Source organism: Dama dama, chromosome 18 (assembly GCF_033118175.1).
Source record: "Dama dama isolate Ldn47 chromosome 18, ASM3311817v1, whole genome shotgun sequence".
Taxonomy (NCBI): domain Eukaryota; kingdom Metazoa; phylum Chordata; class Mammalia; order Artiodactyla; family Cervidae; genus Dama; species Dama dama.
Genome location: NC_083698.1, coordinates 27,415,001 through 27,441,559, shown reverse-complemented (window position 1 = coordinate 27,441,559; position 26,559 = coordinate 27,415,001). Strand labels below are relative to the sequence as shown.

The 26,559-nt window shown below is 34.9% G+C and overlaps 1 protein-coding gene across 2 annotated transcripts in view; it reads right to left on the bottom strand.

Annotated features, from left to right (window-relative positions):
- ITGB8 (integrin subunit beta 8) overlaps nucleotides 1–26,559 on the bottom strand; it is a 95,170-nt gene that overhangs the window by 37,289 nt on the left and 31,322 nt on the right. The window contains exons 2-5 of one of the 2 annotated variants that reach the window (XM_061165039.1): nucleotides 24,233–24,318; nucleotides 11,134–11,305; nucleotides 2,012–2,258; nucleotides 521–686 (exon numbers count right to left, since the gene is read on the bottom strand). In XM_061165039.1, the coding sequence (XP_061021022.1) occupies nucleotides 521–686; nucleotides 2,012–2,258; nucleotides 11,134–11,305; nucleotides 24,233–24,318 (671 nt within the window). The remainder of the gene's footprint in view (nucleotides 1–520; nucleotides 687–2,011; nucleotides 2,259–11,133; nucleotides 11,306–24,232; nucleotides 24,319–26,559) is intronic. The other variant, XM_061165041.1, reaches the window with a different exon arrangement.

Genomic DNA, 26,559 nt, shown 5'->3' with positions numbered 1-26,559 from the left:
TCAAGTAAACATTAAATATAAGTTAACAAACATTAAGTCAGGCTAGAATTATGTGCATAAATTCAGTGCTGTTTCACAAATAGCATTAACTTTTATTTGTATATCCTCTTCCACAGCCATTAAACCACACTTGTTCCTGGCAAGCGACTTCTGGTGTTACCACAGAGGAGGAAAAGGCCAGGTTTACAAAGTGCAGACTGCCTAATGTGATGTGAGTAGGACAACAAGCTATTTCTGGTTCTTCCTTTCAAAGTAGTGAGTGAAAAGAGCAGCCCTTTTGGAAATGATTTTCCAAGAACATAAGTTTTTCTTTCCCTTATATCTTTTCCTATTTATAAACTTCTAATTTAGTCCCTCTGTCCTGAACACATACCAAAATGAGTATCATTGGTGACAAACAAGAGATAAGAGAAGAATGTATTCTTTTATGCTATGTTTCACTCCATAAATCAAAGAGAAATCATAAATTCTTGGGGAATTTTATATCTGAGCAAACACTCAATAATATGAAACTTCTTACCTCACAGACAGCTGCCTGAAGCATAGCATCAAAACCTCCTTCAGGTGTATCTATATTTCCAGAGATCTTCTGTCTGTGAACTGCTTTTTCAAACTCAGTAATGTTCTCCGTCAAAGACAGCACATGGATATACCCATGGGGAGGCATACAGTCTAAGTTGTAGTCACTGTATGGGTACAGAAGAAATGCAAATTGTTTTGCTATGTGTCCTTCAAAGATCCAAAATATTACTCATGTAAAAGTGTGTGGTTGATGTGAGAAGGGAATACTTTTTTTTGCCAATAAAACTTTTTTAGAGAAAAATCTATATTTTATAAAATCAGAGAAAAGCTCAATATTGCTGAATATTTCTTTGCAGGTAGGAATATAATGGCTTGGTTTCAAAACATAAAGAAGATTAAGCATGTTCCTTTAATATAGGACACCTAAGGGCTTTTATTATGCTAATAAACACTATTAATTTTTAACAGTAGATGAGAATTTTCAGTGATTTCCTATCAGATTTGTTCATGGAACAACTGAAAAACACTTTTGGGGAAATATTTTTAGGAATTTAGTTAAAATACTATACTTTTGTTAGATATTTTAAAATATTTTGCTAATTTTAAAGTGATTCTTGTAGAATCATTGATGAATGGTCAAAATTCATTAAAATTGTTTTGAGAATCCATGATGTCCTCAAAGGTAAGGATTATTTCTCAGGTGCCTCTGTGCTTGGGGAGAAGGTGTATGAAGCTCCATATGGAGATGCATCAGTCTTTTAGCACTGCAGCAGACAGCCGGGCTGTTTTGGTAAATTAGGCTGTACACTGTAAAGTGATTTGGGCAACGTATGGAAGTCAGAGAGAAGATAATAAATTAAATGTTTTGTTAAGGAAGAACTGAACACATTTATATTTGCTCTCCGTAAATTCAACAGGCTAAATGTTGTGTGAGAAATGTTGTGTGGTTTTCCTTTCATGGTAGGGCACACACTAATTATAATCAGCCTTCCAAAGTGATAAGAAAAAGAGCTCTTTCTAGCAAACAAATTCTCATCTTTTGACCTACCTACCCTCCATGTGCTAGCTGAGTTTTCTTGGAAATAACATTATAAGCAACATAATTATAAACACAGTCACAATACAGTAATGGAAATGTAGGTGCAATGCTGGCAAAATAAGTACTTTAAAATTGGTAAGCCTTGCTTCAGCAAATTTGGAGCAATAACAAAGAGAAATACAGAATATTCAGACAAGTATTTATATATATGGTAGCCTGATTATTGGATGTTTGTAATAAAAACTAAGTGAAAAAGTATAAAAATAAAAGCCCCCTTCAATCTTAGAAGTCTTCAGATAGGAACGTCCTTCCTCTATAAATATTTTTATTTCTCACTTAATTTAAACAAAAATAGATAATTTAGTAAGTCCTTGATATAAAACCAAAATGAGATTTTACACGATTTTAAACTTGTTTAGCATTAGGAAGTCCATGTCTAGTATTAGATACCTGCATTGATTATGAATTCTTTCTGGATGGATACTAATGTATGGTGAAACTGTTTTGTCAACGTATGAGCCAAATCCAAGGCGAAAGTCACGGGAGAAAAATGCCATTTTTCTAGATAAATCATTTCCAACTGAATTTAATTTTTCAATATTATTGTGCATTGATGCTGAGACATCAACCAGATAATAAAGATCCACAGGATATTTCTTCAGAGGATGAATTTTCAGCATAAAATTAGCTTCAGCTCCTAGTTCAAAGAAAGACAAACATAGTGTAGTATTCATTTTTAACATCTGAGGTTAAGCTATCAATAAATCAGTCACATTTTAGGTATAGAACAGTGATCACTAATTTGTACATAATGAAGGAAATTGGGAATATTCTGGAATAATTTTAAGACAGTTAGAAGAACATACCAATGTTTTAATCTCCAACTTCTACAAAGCATTTTTCATAATTCTATGGGGCAAAGATAACAGGAAACAGACTAGCTCAATATAAATGTAATAGGGAATATATTTATCACCGTATGAACCTGCTTTTCTAGTGTCTAGTAAAGCACAGCCCAGACATCAGGAAGCATTCTATTATGAGAGACTAGATGATTGTGTTTGTTTGCAGGTGACTTTTAGGTTTGAAGACATCCAGAAAGGCATTCTAAGAAAATTTACCCCTTATTGGATGCAGGTGTAAATTAATTAATTTGGGTTAAGGCATATTTATATATGAGATGCAGAAACTCTGGTACTAAGAAGTACATTAAGCTACTCAGAATACTTACTATCTCATCATGAGTTGTTTGATAAGATTCTTCCCGACCATTAGTTGTAAGAAAAAATGAGACAGTGGTCTAACGAATGATATGCAGCAGCCACATGAGAACCTAAGCTATGTAGGAGACCGCATTTGTCCAATGCATAATGAGTGCTTGATATGCGTATATGTTGAAGAGGGAGCACAGAGGCAAAGGAACTGGATGAGAAGAGGTCACCATAAGGAGAGTTGTTGGAGGCTCCAAAAGACAGCTGTCTTTGCAATATAGTTTTATTTAGTTCTCTGGCCGTTATCATGTGATACAAAGATCTGGTACCTTGCAGAATGAGTACTTCTGTATTTAACTTTTTAAAGTATGTGGTAAAAAGTTATCAATTTAAATACAGACAATTTGTGAATTTTACTTTTTTAAACAATAAAGCAAATTCTTTGTAAGTCATTAATTATTTGTATATGGGGAATGTTTTGAATGGAAAAAAATGAATAAATACCAATTTGAGTACATAATTAGTAGCCTGATCTACTTATGAAAAGGAATCCTATAATTTATCAAATCATTTTCAGTCTTAATATGCTTAAACATATAGGATATTTTAAGCATAATAACAGCACAATATAGCATAAGAATAGCAACATTATAAACTTATTTAGTGGTTCAGATGTTTTTCAGCCAGATTATGAAATGTATTCAAAACAGTAAGCTTTTTGGTTTATTAATATTAATTATGGGAGAGAGTGGCTATTTACTTATTCCTAAATTTGCCTTTACATGCAGGAAAATTCTTTATTATAACATCTCTGTTTCATCAGCCTGAGTTTGGGAGGAGAAATTGGGTTTGCATAGCCCAGCCCAGTCAACTTTCTTACTCCCTATTTTTTAGGAGCTGGGCTGCCTACAGAGAGCATATATTCAGTTCTGCTTTCTAAGTATATGGTGAAAAAGCCTACCCATGGAAGTGACCTGAAGTTTGGGTAGAGAAGTTTAATTCAAGAGAATGATAGAATCGGGTAGACAGAGCTGAATTGATGAAAAATAGAAATGGAGTATGTTGGGAAGTGTAGTTCATGTGGAGGAGCTTGCGTTTTAATATGTAGGTCAGCATTTAATTTTCTTTTTTAATTTGTGTAGTTGCTTTTTAACTGTTGACTGAGGCATATGGCTGGAGGCGTCAGGCACTGGCCACATGGCATTTTCACCCTGATGGATCATTGTAGTTTATGTTGGCTCTGCCTAAATATGAATGGCTGCCTATTTTGACAGAGTCACTGAAAAATACATCAGATATTCAGTGTGTTGTGTGAGTTGTTATATTGTTGGTTGGTTATCTCAGCCACAGGCAGAGCCTGTACAGAATCAACAAAAGCACAGTCCTTGGAGGCCTGAGCTACTCGGGGCACTCCAGCCATTCAGGGGCCTTCAGCACATATCAACTGCTCACAGCTGAGCAAGCAAATCCTAGGCTCACTAGCCTCAGCAAAGAAGAGGGTTTTTAGGAACCCTTGCCAGATGATCAGGGTTAGAGGGTGTAGTCTGCTGTGGCTTGATTTTGGATTACATAGATGCTGGCATTAGCGCATGTACCTGGGTCAGCTGAAGACCTCAGCATGGACTGACACCTCAGTAAGACAAATTTTCACTATAGGAGAAAGGAAAATCTTTCTGTACACAGGCCTTTTACTCATTGCAGGAGAGAACAATAATCACTACTTTAAAATTGCAAGGCACTTGAGTTTCCCAAAAGGTTTTAGCTTTAAGCAGTAAGCTTAAGGTGGGCAGCCCTAAATAGGCTGACCCCAGACCACTCTGCTTGTTAAGGAAGAAGCTGAAGGGGCCAAGCTTAGATTACCACATTTTGCTAATGAGCAAATGACACTCCATGACACTCCCTTGTTATGCTCTCAGATTGGCTTTGGATTAAATAATTGGATATGAAGCAGAAACCTTCTCTTCATATAGGCAGTAGAAATAAATACCTTTTCATGGGAATATGGATACTATGTCCCTTGATAAAATCCTCATTCAGTTCATAGTGGGGTTCCACCAACACTGGGCTCAAAGGGAAAATGACATTAAAAAGGTTTTGAATATACTGAATGAGAAAGAATCAAATCTAAAAACAATATCTGTGGCTATCACCATTGTAATATAAAGTCCAGCAGAAAAGTCTTAAATGCTACTCCGAGAGAGGAGTTACATGGGGGTGGATTATTTTAGTGAGTAAGAGCTACTAACTGAAGTGATCTATCGAAAATATTTACCACAATATTTGGCATCTAGTAAATTCCCAGATGGCATTAGTGATAAAGAACCCGCCTGCCAATGCAGGAGACATAAGAGACACCGGTTTGATCCATGGGTCTGGAAGACCCGCTGAAGGAGGGCATCGCAACCCAGTCCAGTATTCTTGCCTGGAGAACCCCATGGACAGAGGAGCCTCGAGGGTTGCAGTCCACAGGGTTGCAAAAAGTCAGACACGACTGAAATGACTTACCACGTATACACAAATATATAGACACTAGTAATTATTACCATTATTGTTACTACTAGATTCTAAGCAACATTAGGATAAGAACTATTCATCTCTGAAGCCTCTGATTTGGTACATGCATAGCCACTCATAAATGTTCTTTAAACTATAATTGAAGAATATTTTCATACAGCATTTCAAAAGGCCCACATATATACCATAGTAAGAAGCTGATATTTATAATTTCTTTTTTTTCTTTTTTTTTAAATTTTGATACTTATAATTTCTTTTGCATAGTTCAGGAGATCTTAAATATTAATAGTTTCTCTCTATAAGATGAAAAGAGTATCATCTGGCCCTCAAATATTTATGTCACCACTTACATTAGCTGCAGGAAAGCTTCATCTTCATAATTTGAGATTTTAAAGGCTCTAATCCTATTCCCTTAATTAACTTCAAAGGCAAAAAAAAAAAAAAGTTTGTGATATAGAATAAGAAAGAGGATTTGGAGGAAAGTTGAGACCTACTTACAGCTATTGCCAATATTGGTTTGAATAGACCAAAGAACTAAAGTTGTTAGAATGAGTTTTAAATCACTCAACTAATGGTGTGAGCATCTCTGAAGAACTAGTTGCAACAAACATGTCTGGACACTAAGAAAAGATAACTAAAAAATATTCTGCATAAGATGAAACTAACAAGTCATAAGAAAATATGGAGACATGCAGTAGGAAGAAAGAGCTGCCAATTTCTATTCATTGTCTTTGGGCAGGGGAAGGAGAAGGTCCAAGAATGAGACAGGTTTGAAACAGCAAGGTACAGGCTCCAGCACATTTCTGGATTTCTGTAGGGGTAAAATAAGGGATATGGGCCAGGTGTTGAGCAAAAGTGCATGATTCTGTATGTTTTTTCTTAAGTTTTGAATTCAAGAATACCTGAAGAGTCTTTACATTTTAAATTAAGCTACATTAAATCAGTTTTTTCTTTACATTATTAAAATGAATCAAGTTTGAAACACTTTCTTCAGTTAGTGAAGTATAAATTATACTAATCCCTGTCATATATTACTTCTGAAGCAGAAATCGAGAATTTTCTTCTCTTCCCTACCCTCCTAAAGATTTCAATCTCATTTCACTCTTCTTAGGGAATATCAACCAGGATCAGTGGCCTATTTCTGTTATTATTTCTCCATAAGATTGATAGGTAAAAATAAGAGAAAGAGGTATAGTTTAAGAAATAGAAAGTAAAAGGAAGTGTCTTTTAAAAATCTCATTTAAAATATTTGATTGCGTGTATTTTGTACATATTCTTAATATTCTTTTAAAAGCTTAGTCAGTATATGATATAATAGAAATATCCATAAAAGCTTTTAAAAATTCTTAATAGAAGATCATGAGTTTTTATCAGACAAAAATAAAGTGATTATCTATAAATAAATCTAATAAATAAATATCAGTATTAGGGAATAAACATATTTTACACATAGGATGCATTGTAACAGATCCTCAACTCTTATCTCTGTGTTAGAGTGTAAAGGAGTTTTACATCATAAGGAATGAGGTTTATGTATATATATATGGAATTGGTAAAATTCCAGATACAGATTTATATATTATGCCCCAAAGCTGGCATGTCTTTGATGCCACAGTGCATTTTTGGATGAATTTATTAAACCTATTTTAATAATTATTTGCTATATATGCAGATTATAAAAATACAGTTTTTCATAGCTATAGGAAGGATAACTTATACACACTAGACAATTATAGTATTTTCATACACAAATTCATCAGTATTGACTAAAATCAAGCCCCATAATGATTTCACCAATCTCTGGGGACAAAACCTCCGCATTCTCTCTCAAGTCTGGCCATTTTTCTCCTGCATTGTTATCACCACTGCCATTGCTTATCTACAGCACTGAAACAATTTCTCAAGTTTTGAACTATCATTTTATAGTTTCAGGAGGATTCAGCCACCATTATGTCTACAAAAGAGAACAAACTAAATTCATAAAAATGTATAAATTTAACTGTAACATACAAGTAGAAAAAATGCACCTTGTAATTTTCAAATCTTAAGTATTTAAAAAAGAGCAAGACATCTTAAAAGGCTATTAGTCATATTTTTAGAGGCAAATAATATATGATAAGCCTCATCTGTAAGCTGTTGAAAATTAACATTCGGTGAGAAAAATAAGCAAATTTGTATGAATGGGGCAAATCACACACAAAATAGAGAGGTAAAGATAGTTAATAAACTTAAGAAAAAGGTTCAAGCTTTCTAGTACTAGGGACAAAACAAAAGAAAATGGCTAATGGACTAGTTATACTTAACAAACTGAAGAGATTAAAAAGAATGAGAAATAGGCGAAGTTGATTCTGGAAAGCTTAACTGGATATGAATTTTTCTTGTGAATAATCTAATAATATATATAACCTAGTAAATCTATGACTGGAAATGTATCCTAAATAAGTAGGTTGTTATATATACATGGAGAGACAGACAGATATAGATACATACGTGTATAATGAGTATCATTGAATATTTGTTTCAACAAAGTGCATTCAAGTTTCATTGGGATTGTCTTACATTTATTGATTCACTTAGATTTTGTTATATTACTGGAATATATATATATGTATAGAACTGTAATTGTTATAATATTATTTTCCTTTTCAGGAACATAGAATTCTTCTGCATTTATTCATACTGGCTTTTAGGTAGCACAATGGACTCTACATATTTTTTAGAAAGTTTATTGCCAGACAGTTTACATTTTAGGTTGCTGCTTTGAAATGCTCTCTTTTAGATTACATTTAATACTACATAGAAGACAATTTTATAAAACCTAAAAAAAAAAAATAAAAAAAAAATAGAAATATTGAAGAACAAGTAACCAGTAAAAAAAAAAAAAAAATACTACATAGGAAATTCATTGATTTTTGAATATTTAAAAATTTTCCTTTCACAGCCTTTTAACTATAGTATTAGTTTTGTTTGATTTGCTTAGATTTCTGTGTAGACATATAAAATTAATTTCACTTTATCTTTTCAATATGTTTATCACTTGTATTTGGTTTTCTTGTCTGATTGCTTTTATATAAAACTTTCAGAAGGATTTTAATATGTATTAACAAAGTATTCTTCAATTTCATTTGGGCAGGAATGGACACTAAATTTAATTGTATGATTTCTGGCATCTTGAGATAACAATATATATTTTTCTTCTTTTGGCAAACTAAGATAATAAAAAATACATTGATTTTAGGATAAGCAACTGCTGTAGGTTAAATCTACTTGTATGGTGACATTGTCCTTATTATAATATGAAGTTTAATTTGATTCTTTAAAATGTTATTAGGGATTTGATCCTAAAGTTATGATAACTTGTAAAAATTGAGTAGCTTCTATGCCTTCTCAAAAAACCATGGGAGAATTTATGCAGCCTAGGGATAATGTGTTCCTTGAATGTTTAGGTGAACATTAAAGTGTATTTCCCATGAAAATATTTAGACCTAATGTTTTTAGGGAGAGTTTCTTTTAGAATTTTCTTAACTTCTTGTATCTTTATTAGATTTCTTAGGGTTCTGCTTCTTCTTGAGTCAATTTTAGTCATCTATATTCTCCTAGGAAATTATTTTTATCATAATTTATATATTTTACCATTTTTAATATATTTTACCATTTTTAATATTTTGAAGTTTTTCCCCCAATATTTTTTTCTCTGGTCATAGTCTGTATAATTAGGTCATTTGCTTTGGGTCTTCTTTTTCTAATTGGCTTTGCCAACAATTTAGCTATTAGATTTATACATTCATTTCCTTTTTAATTTCTATTTCTTATTTCATTTTGTTTTTTTTCTTAACTAATTAATTTCTTCCTCTTGCTTTCCTTACAGTTACTTTGTTTTTGTTGTTCCTATATCTTTATCTGTATGCTTCATTCTTTTTCAATGATAAGAGCATTTAAAGTTCTGAGTTTTCCTGAGAGCAACTTTGAACACATCCCATTATGTTCTGATGTGTGCTGTTGTTATTATCATTATTATTAAATTGTCTATGACTAGAATTTTATTCTAGATTTATTCTTGGAGATAGAATTTATTTAGGAGAAGCTTTCCTTGGTTTCTCTATTATTTAATATTTGTTAATCATCTTATATTGGTTTCAAATTTTATTACAAGGTGTTCAGAGACGTTGGCCTATAAAAACAGTTTCACTTTTTAGAGTTCAGTTTTTTTTTTTTTATAAAATAAAATTAATTTCTGAAACTATTTCATGAACTTAGAAAATATTATTTTATATATCAAGGACTATGGACTGAGTTTTGTCCCCTCCCCCAATTTATATAATTAAAGCCGTAACTCACAATATGGTAATGTTTGGCGATGGAGCCTTTGGGAGTTGATTAAGTTTAGATGATGTTCTGAGGGTCGGGTCCTCGTGAGGGAATCATTGCACTTATATGTAGATACAACAGAGAGCTCCTTTTCTATCTGTCACTCTCTGCCCCTTCAGAAACTGAATCTGGCAGTGCTTGATGGCAGACTTTCTAGGTCCTAGAACTGTGGGAAAATAGATTTCTATTGTTTAAGCTACTTACTATATGGTATTTCGTTATGGCAGCAATAGAAGGTGGCAAGTGTCATAATACCAACCTAGTTACTTTCATTTTTGTGTATCCCTTTGCAGCTGACATTCATTTATGTCCATACTAGTCTGTATAATTGTTTGATATGGTGGCGTGCACAGTTTTAATTTGAAGCTGAGAGTATGCCTAGGGCCAAGAAAGAAATGGACTTTGTTATTCTGGTAATCAAAGATTAGAGAAAAATAGCTTGGAATTGGCAGGGCATTTGTTGATAATGGTTATTCAAAAATTTAGTAACAGGACAAGGCCACCCAAAATGAAATAATGAAGGCTTGAAGGCAACTGCTTACCACTTAAAACTAAATATATCTAATTTAGTGATGCATATCTTTGTACTTGAACTTATCTTGCCATATGCAGTTTGTTCGTTGAGATTCCCTGGCACTAAAGAAAATGAATAATTTCCAGTGGGCTACTACATATGCGAAACTGTGGAATACAAATGTATGGGAGGAAAAGTATAAGAGAAGTATAGGAGGAAGAGTGTGCATTACTCTCAGGGACTAAAGCAGCTCAAGTTAATTATGATAATTATGAATTATAGTTTTGTTTTTAAAAGCTTATCACAAAGGCTCTAAGACGAATTCACATCTCTTACCAATTAATCAACTAACAAATTCAGCAAACACTTATGGAATGCTTACTACATGCCAGCACTCTGATAGGCATTGGAAAAACAGAATGGAATAAAACATGTTCTTCTTCTTATACAGAGCTGGCAGTGTCCTAGGAACACAATTATAGTATAATGTGATCAAGACTGGAAACACATAATTATAGTATAGCGTGGTCAGGTTTGCAGAGAATGTCCGAGGCCACACAGCTAGCTAGCTATAGGCACAAGAAAGACTAGAATTCTGATTTCTTGATTCTGAGCCCATTGTTATTTATACAGCAACAATACTGCCTGTCATAAAATGTTAAATATGAACAAATAAGGCTGGATAGGGGCTTCCCAGGTGACTCAGTGGTAAAGAATCTGCCTGCCAATGCATGAGACACAGGAGATATGAGTTTGATCCCTTGGTCAGGAAGATCCTTTGGTGAAGGAAATGGCAACCCACTCCAGTATTCTTGCCTGGGAAATCCCATGGACAGAGGAGCCTGGTGGGCTACAGTCCATGGGGTTGCAAAGACTCAGACAGGACTGAGCACACATACAGCAACAAAGGCTAGATATAATTCTAACTTAAGAATAAACATTGATTTATTTGGAAATAACCATACCTTGATGCAGCTGGATCAGCACTTCTCCTGGTGTCACCTGGGTATTAATTTCATTTTCACTTGGTTTTACATGCACAGAAGGGTATTCTATTAAATCAATGGAGCAGCCTTTGTGTATTAAATTGGAAACAATGTCACAACGTTCATTCTTTGATCCACCTGAAATGAAGTCCTGTTTAAAAGAAAGAAAATCACTGATGTTTTAGTGCATATCATCCCAATTATAACCAAAGAAAACCACATAATGAGTACTACCAAGAAACCATCTTCCAATATTGTACAAATTATATGACTATTAAGAATAGCTGCATGTTTCCAATAAGAATACTGGCAAATCTGACTTAAATAAGTCTAATTTCTGAACCTTATTTTGAAAGAAAAAATGAATATTAAAAAGGAGATTTAAACCAAGTACTTTAAATATCATTAACTGATCACTGTAAAATTATACCAATTTAATTCTTTCTAAATATTTTACTTTGGAAATACTGCTCCAAGAGAAAATTTAGGCAAAATAGACCATTCATTGCGGTTCTGCATGTAAGCTTTAATTCTCAAAGAACACAACTGGTATGTTTACTATATTCTATTATGTTTGGAATGTGGGAGCAAGTCCTCAGAAATCACGAGCCTAATTAGGTACCAAAATTCATAAAATAATGAACTGGAAATCTATATTTCTTGGGCTAAAAATTCCCTCACTTCTTATACACATAATAGCATGTAAGTAATTCAGTAAACCAAGGAAGATGCTACAGTGAGTCTGGGAGATATAAAACTGCAGCTCAGATTCTCCTGATTTTGCACCTGAATCTTGAACTTTCATTATAATTTAGCATTGGTTAGTTCATGCTAATTCCATAGCCATCCAATAAACTTGGAATTAGTTGAGCAGGCTTAACATTTATCTTGACTGAGAAAAATTTAATATTTTTATTTTTCATGTAACCAGTTTTTCTCCCTAAGACCAGGAAATGTATTGAAAAGTATAGAAATATAGTTTACTATATATAATGTTGGCTTGAATTATTTGGGATACTTGCTTATGTATTAGCTGAGTATTTGCTTAGTGATCTTCCTGGAAGTGGTTATTTTGATCTGGCATTCAGTCATTCCTTCTCTAGTTCAACTGATTAAAAAATTGCATTTCCAACCAATTATTCATTTAATCAAAAGAGTATTGATTGAGTACTAACTCAGGGACAGTAGTTTTGTTAGGTACTAAGGATGCAGAACAGAACAAGACGGATAGAGTCCCTGTTTAAGTCAGCAGACCATCTGAGAATTCAGCCATTAAGTGAGTTAATGTAATTATCATAGGCATTAAATTTAGAGGAAGCAAAGAATGTCATAGTGTTATGGAGAAAGGAGATTATCAAGTTTAATATTACTTGAATGTGAGATCACTAATTATGAGTTCAAAAATCTCTAGCACTGATGAAGAATTAGATGGAATGGAGGTAGGCAGTATAAAAACATTCATATAAGGGTTTTTTGTTTTTTTGTTTTTTTTTTTAGTTGCTAATTAGAGGCTAATTACTTCACAACATTGCAGTGGGTTTTGTCATACATTGACATGAATCAGCCATGGAGTTACATGTATTCCCTATCCCGATCCCCCTCCCACCTCCCTCTCCACCCGATTCCTCTGGGTCTTCCCAGTGCACCAGGCCCGAGCGCTTGTCTCATGCATCCCACCTGGGCTGGTGATCTCTTTCACCATAGACAATATACATGCTGTTCTTTTGAAACATCCCACCCTCACCTTCTCCCACAGAGTCCAAAAGTCTGTTCTGTACATCTGTGTCTCTTTTTCTGTTTTGCATATAGGATTATCATTACCATCTTTCTAAATTCCATATATATGTGTTAGTATGCTGTAATGTTCTTTTCTTTCTGGCTTACTTCACTCTGTATAATGGGCTGCAGTTTCATCCATCTCATTAGAACTGATTCAAATGAATTCTTTTTAACGGTTGAGTAGTATTCCATGGTGTATATGTACCATAGCTTCCTTATCCATTCGTCTGCTGATGGGCATCTAGGTTGCTTCCATGTCCTGGCTATTATAAACAGTGCTGCGATGAACATTGGGGTGCACATGTCTCTTTCAGATCTGGTTTCCTTGGTGTGTATGCCCAGAAGTGGGATTGCTGGGTCATATGGCAGTTCTATTTCCAGTTTTTTAAGAAATCTCCACACTGTTCTCCATAGCAGCTGTACTAGTTTGCATTCCCACCAACAATGTAAGAGGGTTCCCTTTTCTCCACACCCTCTCCAGCATTTATTGCTTGTAGACTTTTGGATAGCAGCCATCCTGACTGGCGTGTAATGGTACCTCATTGTGGTTTTGATTTGCATTTCTCTGATAATAAGGGTTTTAATTTAATTCTTCTCTCAATTTAGAACAACGGTTGGAAAACTAGAGGCAGTGAGACAAACACAACCATAGCTTGTTGATGTATGGCTTGAGTGTTAAAAAATACTTTTTACATTTTTAAAATGCTGTAAAACAATAAAAAGAAGAAGGATGCACAACAGAGACAGTATGTGGCACAAAAATGTTTAGTATGTTACCCTTCACAGTACTGATCCTGAATTAGAGTGTGGTGCACAGTTATAAATATAATTAAAAGACAAGAAAGAATATGTTCTTTTCAGTCAAGATCACCAATATGTCATTGGTGAATGACTTCAAGGGAATAAAAAAAATTGCCTTGCTAATGGCCACAAACCTAGATTTTAGCCTGGAATTTAAAATGTTTAAAGACTTATTTTCTCATTTCCAAATTTATTCTATCTGTTGATAAACCTTAGGGGTACAAAATGTAAGATTTAGTTCTTAAACAACTTGGAGCTACTCAAAGAAAAGTGGCACATACTGCTAGATTTATGGGGCTAGATGAGGGGATCTCATCTGTCCTTAGAGCCTGGGGAATACTGAGGGCATATAGGGCTTGGTACATGTATGCTCATTCATGCCTCCCATGACAGGCCACAGACCAAAGGCCACATGTGTTTTACAAAAGTAAAAACTGCAGGACTTCAAATTAGGAAAGTAAATAAGGTACAAATAACTCATATTTTTCTTTTCGGCCAGAATTTTGTGATTTTTATATATAGAATGAAAAAGAAGCGAGTGTGGTTAATTCATTGCAACTATATACATCAAGCTATATCATTTGACCTTTAAATGTCAAATCATTTTGCTGAAATAGGCAAAAAAGTCTCAATTGTTTTGCAGTGTCTGAATCAGCATGGCTGTTTTTACTTTACTATAAAAACTAAGTTAGAAGTACGTTGCCAATTTGACAGTTAGATTTGAAAAGGGAAGAAAAGATCGTGGCATCAAAACAAAGAATGGAATGTTGCCCCTACCCACTGTGGCCTACTTTCCACTTTGTATAAAAGAAAAGAATTTGAAACCACACCCTTTTAACTTTTGGTGTTTTGAGTCATTTTAATGTCTTCTAATTCTTATATTTTACTTTTTTTTTTACAAGAAATACTCAAGCAAAATCATCCTCCCAACTGTCTGTATCTAAAACCTACTGGAGGATGAAACACCCAGGTTGAAGTTATTCCCCTAGTTGACTTTTCATCAGTTGTTACTTTCATCCCTTTAATGTAATAATCTGGAGATATAAATAGGAAAAGGTTTTTCTTGTACTCATTTCTGAGTCTTTTCTATGCTCCAAGCATGGCAATCTGAATAGAAATGAAAAGATTCTATCATTTTCCGTTTTAACAGTGAAAGCTTTTTGTATTGGGTTGGCCAGAAAGTTTGTTCGAGTTTGTCAGTAAGCTGACATGAAAAGCCCAAATGAACTTTTTGGCCAGCCCAATATTATATTTCAGTTTAATTATGTTCCAAGGGCTGATTTGAAAACTTCTGGCTATGCAATCACAACCTGTGTCTGATACGTCAGGCAGAAGAGGAAGAGAAGCCTTTAAAACTTTGACGTATGTTTGTCCCTTTTTCCCCACATAGATATCTCAAGTTTTTCACATATGTTAAAAGGAATATGAAACATTGAACTAGATAATATTAATACACTCTTGTCTGTCCTAAGTTATTTCCCAGTTACTTTTATGTAACATGGAGAGAAAGAGAAGTCAAAATATATAAAATCACAGATTAACATGCTACACAAGAATGCAGACAAACTGATTATACTCTGTGTAAATTTTCTAGTGAACTTTTACTTTTGTCCAGCTTTGAGAATTATAAAAACCAGGCTTAAGTTATTTTCGCTTATCTTTTCTGTCATGAGCAGAGAAAAAAGTGAATCTTCCTTTCTTGTCTCTCTACCCTTGCTGGCTAAGAAATAAAATCATCAGTTGCATATGTGCCTAAATGGTGGGTGATCTTTCGAAAATAACCATAGCATTTTTCCTGTCAATGATATCAGGTCAGCATGTGGGGAGTGGATAGCTCCTTCTGTTAATGAAATGGCCAGTGACTTTTTTTTAATTAATTAATGTATTTATTGAAGGATAATTGCTTTACAGACTTTTGTTGTTTTCTGTCAAAGCTCAACATGAATCAGCCATAGGCATACATATCTCCCCTCCCTTTTGAAACCCCCTCCCATCTCCCTCCCCATCCCACCCCTCTAGGTTGATACAGAGCCCCTGTTTGAGTTTCCCAAGCCATACAGCAAATTCCTATTGGCTACCTATTTTACGTATGGTAATGTAAGTTTCCATGTAACTCTTTCCTTACATACGTCTCCCCCTCTCCTCCCCTGTCCCCATGTCCATAAGTCTATTCTCTATGTCTGTTTCTCCATCGCTGCCCTGTAAATAAATTCTTCAGTACCATTTTTCTAGATTCCATATATATCCTTCATAATATGAAATTTACCTTTCTCTTTCTGACTTACTTCAATCTGCATAATAGGTTCTAGGTTCATCCACCTCATCAGAACTGACTCAAATGCATTCTTTTTATGGCCGAGTAATATTCCGTTGTGTATGTGTACCACAACTTCTTTATCCATTCATCTAGGTTGCTTCTATGTTCTAGTTATTGTAAGTAGTGCTGCAATGAACAATGGGATACATGTGTCTTTTACAATTTTGGTTTCCTCAGGGTATATGCCTAGGAATGGGATTTCTGGGTCATATGGTGGCTTATTCCTAGTTTTTTAAGGAATCTCCATACCGTCTTCCATACTGGCTGTACCAGTTTACATTCCCACCAACAGTGCAAGAGTGTTCCCTTTTCTCCACACCCTCTCCAGCATTTATTGTTTGTAGACTTTTTTATGATGGCCATTCTGACTGGTGTGAGGTGATGTCTCATTGTGGTTTTGATTTGCATTTCTAATAATGAGCAATGTTGAACATCTTTTCATGTGTTTGTTAGACATCTGTATGTCTTCTTTGGAGAAATGTCTTTTTGGGTCTTTTCCCCACTTTTTGATTGGGTTGTTTGTTTTTCTGGTATTGAGTTCCATAAGCTGCTTGTATAATTTGGAAATTAATCCTTTGTCAGTTGTTTCATTGCTGTTATTCTCCCATTCTGAGGGTTGTCTTTTCACCTTGCTTATAGTTTCCTTTGCTGTGTAAAAGCTTTTAGGTTTAATCAGGTCCCACCTGTTTACTTTGGTTTTTATTTCCATTATTCTAGGAGGTGGGTCATAGAAGATCTTGCTTTGATTTATGTCATCGAGTGTTCTGCCTATTTTTCCTTGAAGAGTTTAAGTTTCTCATCTTATGTTTAGGTCTTTAATCCATTTTCTGTTTGTGTATGGTGTTAGGAAGTGTTCTAATTTCATTCTTTTACATGTAGCTGTCCAGTTTTCCCAGCACCACTTATTGAAGAGGCTGTCTTTGCCCCATTATATATTCTTGCCTCCTTTGTCAAAAATAAGGTATCCATAAGTGCATGGATTTATTTCTTGGGCATTCTATCTTGTTCCATTGGTCTATATTTCTGTTTTTGTGCTAGTACCACACTGTCTTGATGACTGTAGCTTTGTAGTATAATCTGAAGTCAGGAAGGTTGAAGTCAGCTCCATTCTTCTTTCTCAAGATTGCTTTGGCTATCTGGGGTCTTTTGTGTTTCCATCTGAATTGTGAATTTTTTTGTTCTAGTTCTGTGAAAAATGCCATTGGTAATTTGATAGAGATCCCACTGAATCTGTAGACTGCGTTTGGTAATATAGTCATTTTTACAAAATTGATTCTTCCTAGCCAGGAACATGGAATATCTCTCCATGTGTTTATGTCATCTTTGATTTCTTTCATTAGTGTCTAATAATTTTCTGTGTACATTTCTCTTGTCTCCTTAGGTAGGTTTTTTTCCTAGATATATAATTCTTTTTGTTGCAATGGTGAAAGGGATTGATTCCCTAATTGTTCTTTCTGATTTTACATTGCTAGTATATAGAAATGCAAGTGATTTCTGTGTATTGATTTTGTATCCTGCAGCTTTGCTAAATTCATTGATTAGCTCTAGTAATTTTCTGATACTATCTTTAGAGTTTTCTATGTAAGGTATCATGTCATCTGCAAACAGTGAGAGCTTTACTTCTTCTTTTCTGATCTGGATTCCTTTTATTTATTTTTCTTCTCTGATTGCTGAAGCTCGACTTCCAGAGCAATGTTGAATAACAGTGGTAAAAGTGGACACTCTTGTCTTGTTCCTGATCTTAGGGGGAATGCCTTTAGTTTTCCACCCTTGAGAATAATGTTTGCTGTAGGCTTATCATATATGGCCTTTACTATGTTGAGGTATGTTCCTTCTATGCCCATTTTTTTGAGAGTTTTAATGATAAATAGGTGTTGAATTTTGTCAAAGGCTTTTTCTGCATCTATTGAGATGATCATATGGTTTTTATCTTTCAATTTGTTAATATGGTGTATCACATTGATTGATTTTAATATATTGAAGAATCCTTGCATTCCTGGAATAAACCCAAATTGATCACGGTGTATGAGCTTTTTGATGAAGCTGAATTCTGTTTGCTAAGATTTTGTTGAGGATTTTTGAATCTATGTTCATCAGTGATATTGACCTGTAGTTTTCTTTTTTTGTGTTGTCTTTGTCTGGTTTTAGGATCAGGGTGATGGTGGCCTCATAGAATGAGTTTGGAAGTATTCCTTCCTCTGCAGTTTTTTGAAAGAGTTTTAGAAGGATAGGCATTAGCACTCTCTAATTGTTTGATAGCATTCTCCTGTAAAGCCATCTGGTCCTGGGCTTTTGTTTTTTGGGAGATTTTTGATCACAGCTTCAATTTCAGTGCTTGTAATTGGTTTGTTCATAATTTCTCTTTCCTCCTGGTTTAGTCTTGGAAGATTGAACTTTTCTAAGTATCTGTCCATTTCCTCCAGGTTATCCATTTTATTGCCATATAGTTGTTCATAATAGCCTCTTATATTCCTTTGTATATCTGCATTGTCTGTTGTAACCTCTCCTTTTTCATTTCTAACTTTGTTGATTTGATTCCTCTCTCTTTTTATCTTGATGAGTCTGGCTCAAGGTTTGTCAATTTTGTTTATCTTCTCAAAGAACCTGCTTTTAATTTTATTAATCTTTACCATTGTTTCTTTCATTTTGTTTTCATTTATTTCTGCTTGGATTTTATGATTTCTTTCCTTCTACTAATTTTGCAGGGTTTTTGTTCTTCTTTTTTCAGTTGTTTTAGGTGTAAAGTTAGGTTGTCTATTCCATGTTTTTCTTGTTTCTTGAAGTAGGATTGTATTGCTATAAACTTCCCTTTTAGAACTGCTTTTGCTGCATCCCATAGGTTTTGAGTTGTGTTTTCATTGTCATTTGTTTCTAGAAATTTTTTTATTTCCCTTTTGCTTTCTTCAGTAACCTGTTGGTTATTTAGAAATGTGTTGTTTAATCACCATGTGTTTGTGTTTCTTACAGACTTTTCTTATAATTGATATCTAGTCTCACAGTGTTGTGGTCAGAGAAGTTGCTTGATATGATTTCAGTTTTCTTAAATTTACTGAGGTTTGATTTCTGACCCAAGATGTGGCCTATCCTGGAGAATGTTCCATGTGTACTTGAGAAGAAGTGTATTCTTTTGCATTTGGATGGAATGTCCTGAAGATATCAGTAAGAGCCATCTCATCTAATGTATCATTTAAGACTTGGGTTCCTTTATTAGCTTTCTGTTTTGATGATGTGTCCACTGGTGTGAGTGAGGTGTTAAAGTCTACCTTTATTATGTTACTGTCATTTTCTTCTTTTATGTCTGTTAGTGTTTGTCTTATGTATTGAGGTGCTTCTATTTTTGGTGCATAGGTATTTACAATTGTTATGTCTTCCTCTTGGATTGATCCGTTGATCATTATGTGGTGTCTTTCCTTATCTCTTGTAATCTTCTTTATTTTAAGGTATATTTTGTCTGATAGGATTGCTACCCCAGATTTCTTTTGCTTCCCATTTGCATGGAATATATTTTTCCATCCTCTCACTTTCAGTCTATATGTGTCTTGAGGTCTGAAGTGGGTTTCCTGTAGATGGCATATATATAGGTCTCATTTTTATATCCATACAGCCAGTCTGTGTATTTTGATTGGAGCATTTAATCCATTTACATTTAAGGTAATTATATATTCCTATTGCCATTTTCTTAATTGTTTGGGATTGGTTTTGTAGACCTTTTCTCTTCTCTTGTATTTCTTGACTATCTAAGTCCCTTTAACATTTGTTGTAAAACTGGTTTGGTGGTACTGAATTCTCTTAGCTTTTGCTTGTCTGAAAAGCTTTTTATTTCTCCATCAATTTTGAATGAGATCCTTGCCAGTACAGTAATCTTGGTTGTAGATTTTTCCCTTTCAGTACTTTAAATATATCCTGTCCTTCCCTTCTGGCCTGCAGAGTTTCTGCTGGAAGATCAGCTGTTAAGCATATAATGTTTCCTTTGTATGTTACTTGTTGCTGTTCCCCTTGCTGCTTTTAATATTCTTTCTTTGTGTTTAGTCTTTGTTAGTTTGATTAGTATGTGCCTTGGCATGTTTCTCCTTGGGTTTATCCTGTATGGGACTCTCTGTGCCTCTTGGATTTGATTGACTATTTCCTTCTCCATGTTGGGGAAATTTTCAACTATAATCTCTTCAAAAATTTTCTCATTCCCTTTCTTTTTCTCCTCTTCTTCTGGACCCCTATAATTCGAATGTTGGTGCGTTTGATATTGTCCCAGAGGTCTCTGAACCTGTCCTTCGTTCTTTTCATTCTTTTTACTTTATTCTGCTCTTCAGAAGTTATTTCCACCATTTTATCTTCCAGCTCACTAATTCGTTCTTCTGCTTCACACAGTCTGCTATTGATTCCTCCTAGAGTATTTTTAATTTCAGTAATTGTGTTGTTTGTCTCTATGTGTTTATTCTTTAATTCTTCTAGGCCTTTGTTAATTGAGTCTTGCATTTTCTCCATTTTGTTTTCAAGGTTTTGATCGCCTTTACTCTCATTATTCTGAATTCTTCTTCAGGCGGTTTGCCTGTTTCCTCTTCATTTATGTGGACTTCTCTGTTTCTAGTTTGTTCCTTCAATTGTGTAGTATTTCTCTCCCTTTTCATTTTTTTTTTTTAACTAATTGTGTTTGAGGTCTCTTTTTTCCCAGGCTTCAAGGTTGAATTCTTTCTTCCTTTTGGTTTCTGTCCCCTTAAGGTTGGTCCAGTGGTTTGTGTGAGCTTCACACAGGGTGAGATTTGTGCTGAGTTTTGTTTGTTTTTCCTCTGATGGGCAAGGCTGAGTGAGGTGTTTCTCCTGTCTGCTGATGACTGGGTTTGTATTTTTGTTTTGTTTGTTGTTCAGATGAGGCATCCTGCACAGGCTGCTACTGGTGGTTGGGTGACACCCAGTCTTATATTTAAGTGGTTTCCTCTGTGTGAGTTCTCACTATTTCATACTCCCTAGAGTTCTCTGGTAGTCTAGGGTCTTGGAGTCAGTGCTCCCACTTCAAAGGCTCAGGGCCTGATTTCTGGTCAGGAACTAAGATTCCACAAGTGGTTCATTATGGCATTAAGTGAGATTAAAACAAATACCCAAAACTGAAAAACCAAAGTTGAACCCCAGATAAATTGCAGTTACAAAATCAGGCAAATAAAAATTAAAATAATGGAATATACACACATATATATACACCCATAAGCAAAGTAAAAACCGTTCAACAAAATAAAGTACAGTAGATTGATTCAGTAAACATAGGAAATAAAAAATTATATTTTCCAGTTAAGAACAAAACTAAAGCACAAACTGGAAAATAAAACTAAAGCAAGGTGCCAAGTGGGAAATAAAGCAATGAAAACAAAACTAACAAATAAGTTGAGAGGAAGGAAAGAAAGAAAAGAAAGAATAGATATGCAAAGTTAAATAGAGGTGGATGAAGATTTATATATATCAAAGGTTAACGGCAAGGGGAAAAGTACAGTAGGAAAGGCAAAGAAAGGAATAAGTGTAGAAAAAATATAATAGGTTTAAAGAAATTAAAATTATAAAAAGGAGAAAAGGAAAAAAAAGGAAGAAGAAAGAAAAAAAAAAGGAAAACTGCATAGAACTGCAAAAGCCCAGTGTAGAGGCTGAGATTTATGACAACAATAAAAAGTGTGACTGAATATACACATGTGACTGAATATACACACTTGTGACTGAATATACACACATAAGCAAAATCAAAACAGTCCAACAAAAACAAAGTACAATAGACTGACCCAGCAAACAAAGGAAACCAAATATTTTATCTTCCAGTGTGACTGAGTCTTAACACAGGTTGCTTCCTCTAACATGTTCTTAATTCAGGCAATTTTCTTAAGTCTGAATGAATTGCTTGAGTCTCACTGTAGCTCTTATAGTAACTTAAGCAATGCCTGTGTGCCAAATGCTTCCCACATACAGTTTCATTTAAACTCCATCACTTGTTATAGCTTCAATTATTATTTCCATTTTAGAATTAGGGAAAACTGAGGTTCACAGTGGGTAGGTTAACATGGCCAAGTACACATAGTTGGAAACTGATGGAACTGGGATTTGAATCCCAGTTGATCTCGTTTCAGAGCCTGGTTTTTCAACACAAATATTAGGCTACCTTGTACCACATAGAAGAATATTTTGGGACATGAACAGCCAAGTCATTTGTGGGTGTTTTCTGAGATCCCCTTCTGAAGATTGGACCAACAGCAAACACCTCTGGAAGCCACCCTACCTTTCCTTCTTGGCTTACCTCCTTCCAGTTGACCACCTATTCCTCCTCTGAATATACAAAATCCCTCCTCTGTGCCAGGACTGACATTGCTGCTCCCATAATTGTGACTCTTCCAATTTTTCTTGCCAGTAGAGGTGTGAAATGGAGAAGGGTGCTCTCTGGAAGCTGACTGATTCTGTATGGCTGGCATGTTGCACTTAGCTGACAACTGGGTTTCTGAGCCATGTTTTGAAAATTCCTCTAAACTATAATCGCTAAAGTTCTAAGGAACTGAAGTTAAGTTGGCACAGTCTTCACAACTGCAATAATCTTTCTTTGTGTATACTCAGCATGTGCCTTGTACTCAGTCGTGTCAGATTCTTTGCGACCCCATTGACTGGAACCTGCCAAGCTTCTCTGTCCATGGAATTCTCCAGGCAAAAATACTGGAGTGGGTTGCCATTTCCTTCTCCAGGGCAATGATCTTCCTTAGTGCTGCAGTGAAAATCTAATGGAATGTTGGGTGAGGGTCAGGAAATATCAACATATCAGTAAATATCAAGCATACCTGACAAGGAAAACCTGGAAGTAAACTCCAAACTCTAGGCTGTAGAGATGAGGAAAGGGAGGCTCAGAGAAAAGAGTGAATTCTGTCTGTTCATTTGGATCATAGGAGGAATGAAATTGATCCTGGAAACTCTGGAATTGTTCTATTATATTGCTTGGCTCCATGAGTTCTGGCAAAGCAGTGCCTAGTTTTGAGTGGCATCTTTTTCTGACTGATAAAGCCCATGGTACATCCAGGAAGCTTTCAGGCTGTCAGCAGGGGGACTGCTTACTTATAGACATGGTGCCTATTCATGAGCCCTTCCCCTGCCTTTTTCCTGACTTGCTGCATAGAAGAAAGTATTGACCATCATCCTTTGCTACTTTTCATTTTTCTATTTCCTCCTGGGGGATGCATAAGGGCAAGCAGTAACAGGAGAGATTGTAAAGATAGTGATAGGTACAGTTTTTTCAACTAAATCAAGAGGTTGCAAAAGCTAAAGATTTCTCTTCACGCCTAGCAAAAGGCCATTAAAAGTCTGTTAGTTTCAATTTCTAGGAACTACATAAATAATTGTAAGCTACCTAGGAAATCTCATTAAAAACCCCAAATTAGCAGATGGCTCCCTCATTGAAACTTAATATATAAGGTAGTTTTGATTGAAAATTACCAACAAAAGAAATAACTGAAAACAACTTTAGAGCCCAACAAGGAAGGAAAACACTGTAATTGTTTTACTAAAAAGTTTGCTACTGGGATATGTTTCTCTTTATTTGACTACCAAAATACTAATTTTGAAGAATAAACATTTTCTGATTATTCTGTATGTCACAGAATTTAAATGTACACAATATTGCATGAATAGGGTCACATGTCAAACAAAAGCATCAAATTTTCCATAAGTAGTCAATGAATTGATGTTCAATGTTATGAAAGGGAGCAAATCATTTATCTCCAAGTATTTCAAATAAAAACAAATGAGATGGAATAATAAATTAGCTTGCTTTTCTTTAATAAGCAAGCACAAAACAATGATCCAACTTGGATATATAACCCAATGCCCCAAGCTGCAGCAAGAATTTCACACAAAGCCTATTACCCATCAAAAGTTACTATCTGTGTTTGCCAATTCTCTCTATAGAACAGATGGAAAACATAAAATGGTTTGCACTTCATTTTAAAATTACCATAATTTTCCTAATAAAAAAGTTATACTTATAGTCAGCCAAACATGCTGTTTCCAAGCATAAAACCAAAGAACATTTTCCTGATGTTCAACAATATCTTTCTTTTTTCCTGATGCATCTTCAAGGCACAGAATATTAGGTCAATGAAATCATGCCAGCAAGGTCACTTTCAGGAAAAGACAAAGGATCCAAAAGGGAAAGAAAGGAAAAAGGCACACCTCTTGAGCACACCATCCACATTCCGGACCCAGCGCAAGGCACTTGGTGCAGGACACTGCATTCGAAGATGCACATCTATTGTCTTCTGTAATGGAGGATAAAATGAGGCATTATGGTTTACTCTCACATTGGGAAGTATGTGCAATTCTAGACCAAAGTGTATTTTGAAAACTGAAATAAGCTTACCCATAGTTATAAATATGTGACAACAAAAATATATAAGTTCTTTGAGAAGAGTTAACCTGATCACTGCAATTAATATGTGCCATATTTTCTAGGTAGTTAATTATCTAGCTTTATAAGATTAGGGAGAAGGAGGTGATAAAAATATGACTTTAATCAGTCTTGGGGGTTTGGTCTGAAATTCTGTTGCAATGGTAGAGGATCCTCCAGATTTTTTAGTGTGCTAAAGTTTCACCATAGTTCATATTATCTGAACCAACAAGGTGGTTTTGGATTTAGAATTCTTCCTATAAACATAATCTTGTACAGACCTCAATCTCAACATGTAAATATGTGTTGAGTCATAGTGAATGAAGTTTCTGTGAAACAATCTTAATGGACATACAGAGTAGTTTACTTGGTAATTCTCACTGCATTAATATTGATTGTTTTGACTTGAAGGATATCAGAATCAGATAAAATGGCATGATTCATCATTTTAGAGGTAAAATGGCTAAAATGAATGAGTTGTTTTAGTTAACCTAATTTAATTTCTGTGACTGAACCACGTTAATATCATGACCAATTCACTTTGCATAGATACCCACACTTTTCTATTATGTGTTAATAACATAGTTGTACTGGGATACTGTTTACCTTTATCCTTCTAGCCACTAACTACTCAGATCATTAAAAAGAGGCTCATCACTATAAACTTAAATACCTAAAATATAATAAAGAGTGAGTCATAAATTATTTTATCATAAGGTTTTATTGGAACAGTTACATGCTTCCTATAGTTCATCCTTTACTATGAAATGTGGGAAATCACAATATTCTACCCATTACTTCAGACACACAGTACATATCATAGATATCTTGGTTCTAAGTAGTTTGCAATCCAGGTGGGGTTAAAACCATATAAGCAAACAATAAAATACAGAGTGATAGACGTAACAAAATATCACCAATGCACTATGGGAATATAGTGAGGAACATCTCACTCTGCTTAGAGGGGAGGGCAGGGGTCGGAGAAGCAGGAAAGTTTAAAGATGGCTCCCCAGAGGCAGTGATACATAGTATGTCTCTTTGCCATCTCATTTTGTTTCTTCTCATTTGTGTTTATCTCTGTTTTAAACATGTAATAAGCATGAAAAAAGACTGTGTGTGCCCAGTCACACATGGAAGTGGACAGAACCTACAAAATCTCTAGCTGTTCCCATCTAATTGGTTTCTTCTTTTCTTCTCTCGCAATTTGCTCCAACATTCTGGAATCTCCTGACTTGGAGGTGGCCTGGGATGGGCATTGGCAGTGGAGAGAGGAGCACAGGAGAGTAAACATAGCAGAGAGGTGCTAACCTGAGGTGCTAGTGCGCATTCTTTCCCGAATTTTCCCAGACATCCATGAGTTAAGCTAAAAACATTTTCCCCTAGCCTCTCATTGTTCTATTATCCCTCTCTATGTCCCCTTCATCTTTTCTCCTTGACTTTACATCAGCTTTTAAAATACACTATCCAAAACATCTTCCCTGATTAGATGCACTGGCCTAGAATTTTCTTTACTAGTCTAGAATTCCAGGGACTAAAAAAATAACTAATATTTGGACTCTCTTTACTATGAGTGTGGTTTCCAACTATGAAGACTCCATAACCTAAAAACTTTCCATTTGGCTTATCCTCCAAAACTGTGAAGCCTGCTTATTTCCAAAGTATTTAGGAAAGGAGTGACTTTTTTAGTTTTGTCCCCAGAATGGAAGTCAGTTTAGGTTTATAAATCAAGCACATTTGCAGACCTAACTTGACCTTTACCAACTCTTAAGCTTGACCCTTAGAAGAAAAGCTTGATCCTTGGAAGAAAAGCTATGACCAACCTAAACAGCATATTAAAAAGCAGCGACATTCCTTAACCAACAAAGGTCTGTCTAGTCAAAGCTATGGTTTTTCCAGTAGTCATGTATGGATGAGAGAGTTGGACTATAAAGAAAGTTGAGCACTGAAAAATTGATGCTTTTGAACTGTGGTGTTGGAGAAGACTCTTGAGAGTCCCTTGGACAGCAAGGAGATCCAACCAGTCAATCCTAAAGGAAATCAGTCCTGAATATTCATTGGAAGGACTGATGCTGAAGCTGAAACTCCAATACTTTGGCCACCTGATGTGAAGAAC